At 37.6% G+C, this 1,725-nt stretch overlaps 1 protein-coding gene across 1 annotated transcript; it reads right to left on the reverse strand.

Moving 5' to 3' along the window:
- Nucleotides 1-244: 244 nt before the first annotated feature.
- LOC121132190 (venom allergen 5) lies at nucleotides 245-1,628 on the reverse strand. The gene is made up of 2 exons (XM_040727584.2): nucleotides 1,304-1,628; nucleotides 245-1,241 (listed from the first exon to the last, which is right to left on the reverse strand). Exons 1-2 carry the CDS (start codon nucleotides 1,585-1,587, stop codon nucleotides 374-376), a joined length of 1,152 nt encoding a protein of 383 aa, XP_040583518.1. The 5' UTR covers nucleotides 1,588-1,628; the 3' UTR covers nucleotides 245-373.
- Between the last annotated feature and the right edge of the window lie 97 nt (nucleotides 1,629-1,725).

Raw genomic sequence — 1,725 nt, forward strand, 5'->3', positions numbered from 1 at the left:
TCTATCATCTGTCCAGAGATGAGTGACATTATCGGAGGCTTGAAGTAAAGCACAGATAACCAAATCTTATTAACGATGATTATTATCAATGGTTTAATTTTGCATTAACAGTATTAGTAATTGGGGTATAAAAAGAACATCATTTCACTGTTTTGGAGATCAGTTACGTTAATTATTTTTTAACTCAACCTGTGAGTATACCACAATTGAATCGTTTTCGTCATTAAATATCATAAAGCACGTATCATTTTCAATAATATGTATTTCAAGTTTATTTAAAAAAAAACATTCCTTGGGTAAATGTATGTAATTATTATTAAAATTAATTGATAAGCTCGCTAGTATTGAGGGTTCATTTATATGTTCGTTCCTCTCATTGTCTGGGGAAACCACCAACTCTGGTCAAAAGTTTCTTGCAGTAACGTAAAGTGGTCCCATAGCCATTATTATATCCATAACCATAAGGATTATACCCATAGGGATTATAAACTTGAGGTGGAGGAGGTGGGGGTGGTCTGTAGGGCTGATATGGATTGTAACTAGGTCTTGAGGGAGGACCATAAGCACCCTGAGAACCATGAGAACCATAAGGATCTTGAGAACCATAAGGATCTTGAGAACCATAAGGATCTTGAGAGCCATAAGGGTATTGAGAACCATAAGGATCATATTCTTCTTCCTTCTCCTCCTCTTCTTGCTCAACCTTTTCAGGAACGCCTCCTGGTCCAGCTATGCAGAGTGAGTCGTCACATCTTCCAAATCCAAGTGGACATTTGGAGCAAACGGATCCTTGCTTATAAATAGGGGATCCTACAGCGTTTCCTCCAGGACCATAGTTACATATGTAAATTTTTTGAATGGCACCTGCTTGTTTTTTTCTACCGGTATAAGCAACAAAACCACAGCCTATTTGATATGTTCTTGCCCAAATCAACTGAGTAAAGTGTCCGGTAGCAGAGTTAAAGTAATAACTATCCACACCTCCTCCAAAGAGATTGATTTCGTCGTACCATCTTTCAATAGCTGTCTTAAAGTCGGGTTCCTCTGATTCACCACTTGCATGGCTCCATGCAATGTTTTGTCCAACAAAAGTATGTTTACAAGTGTTGGGCTCGTCGTGTTTAGTTTGACACTGATTTGCCCAGAGTTGAGCTCCCCGAGCCAATTCGTCATTCCACACTAGCTTCATCATGTTGGAAGCTGTTCCGGGTAATCTTCCAGTTTGACCATTGGCAACTTTCCTAAAAATATACATGGATATGAGGATTATATGTTTGCATGTTATTTGTACACTTTAATTTACCTTCTCAATTTGTTATGAACATCCAAAATCTTTTTTTTTATAGATTCAGACGTAATCCCAGATGAGATAACTCCAGAGCAACCAACAGACTCAGAAAATCCATATATACAGTATGTGTTTTGAGAAGAAAGAGAGCAGTAATCACAGCCTTGTTTGATGTACTTTGGAATAATTTCGGGGCCTTTTGAAGGAGAAATGGCATCCATCAAGGATTCCAAATCCTTTGATAGAACACCATTCTCTAACACTAAGAGAACAAGTAGAGGAAAGAATGCTTTTATCATGGTTGATAAATCCACAAGACTGATTTTACAATAGTAAAACCCTTTCTTTTTATACTAAAACTCTGTTGGTAGCATTTGACCTGTCTACGGGTCAGCGAGTATTATCACCTGGAAATTCCCTTAATTCTACACAATAAC

Source organism: Lepeophtheirus salmonis, unplaced genomic scaffold (genome assembly GCF_016086655.4).
Source record: "Lepeophtheirus salmonis unplaced genomic scaffold, UVic_Lsal_1.4 unplaced_contig_13071_pilon, whole genome shotgun sequence".
NCBI lineage: Eukaryota > Metazoa > Arthropoda > Copepoda > Siphonostomatoida > Caligidae > Lepeophtheirus > Lepeophtheirus salmonis.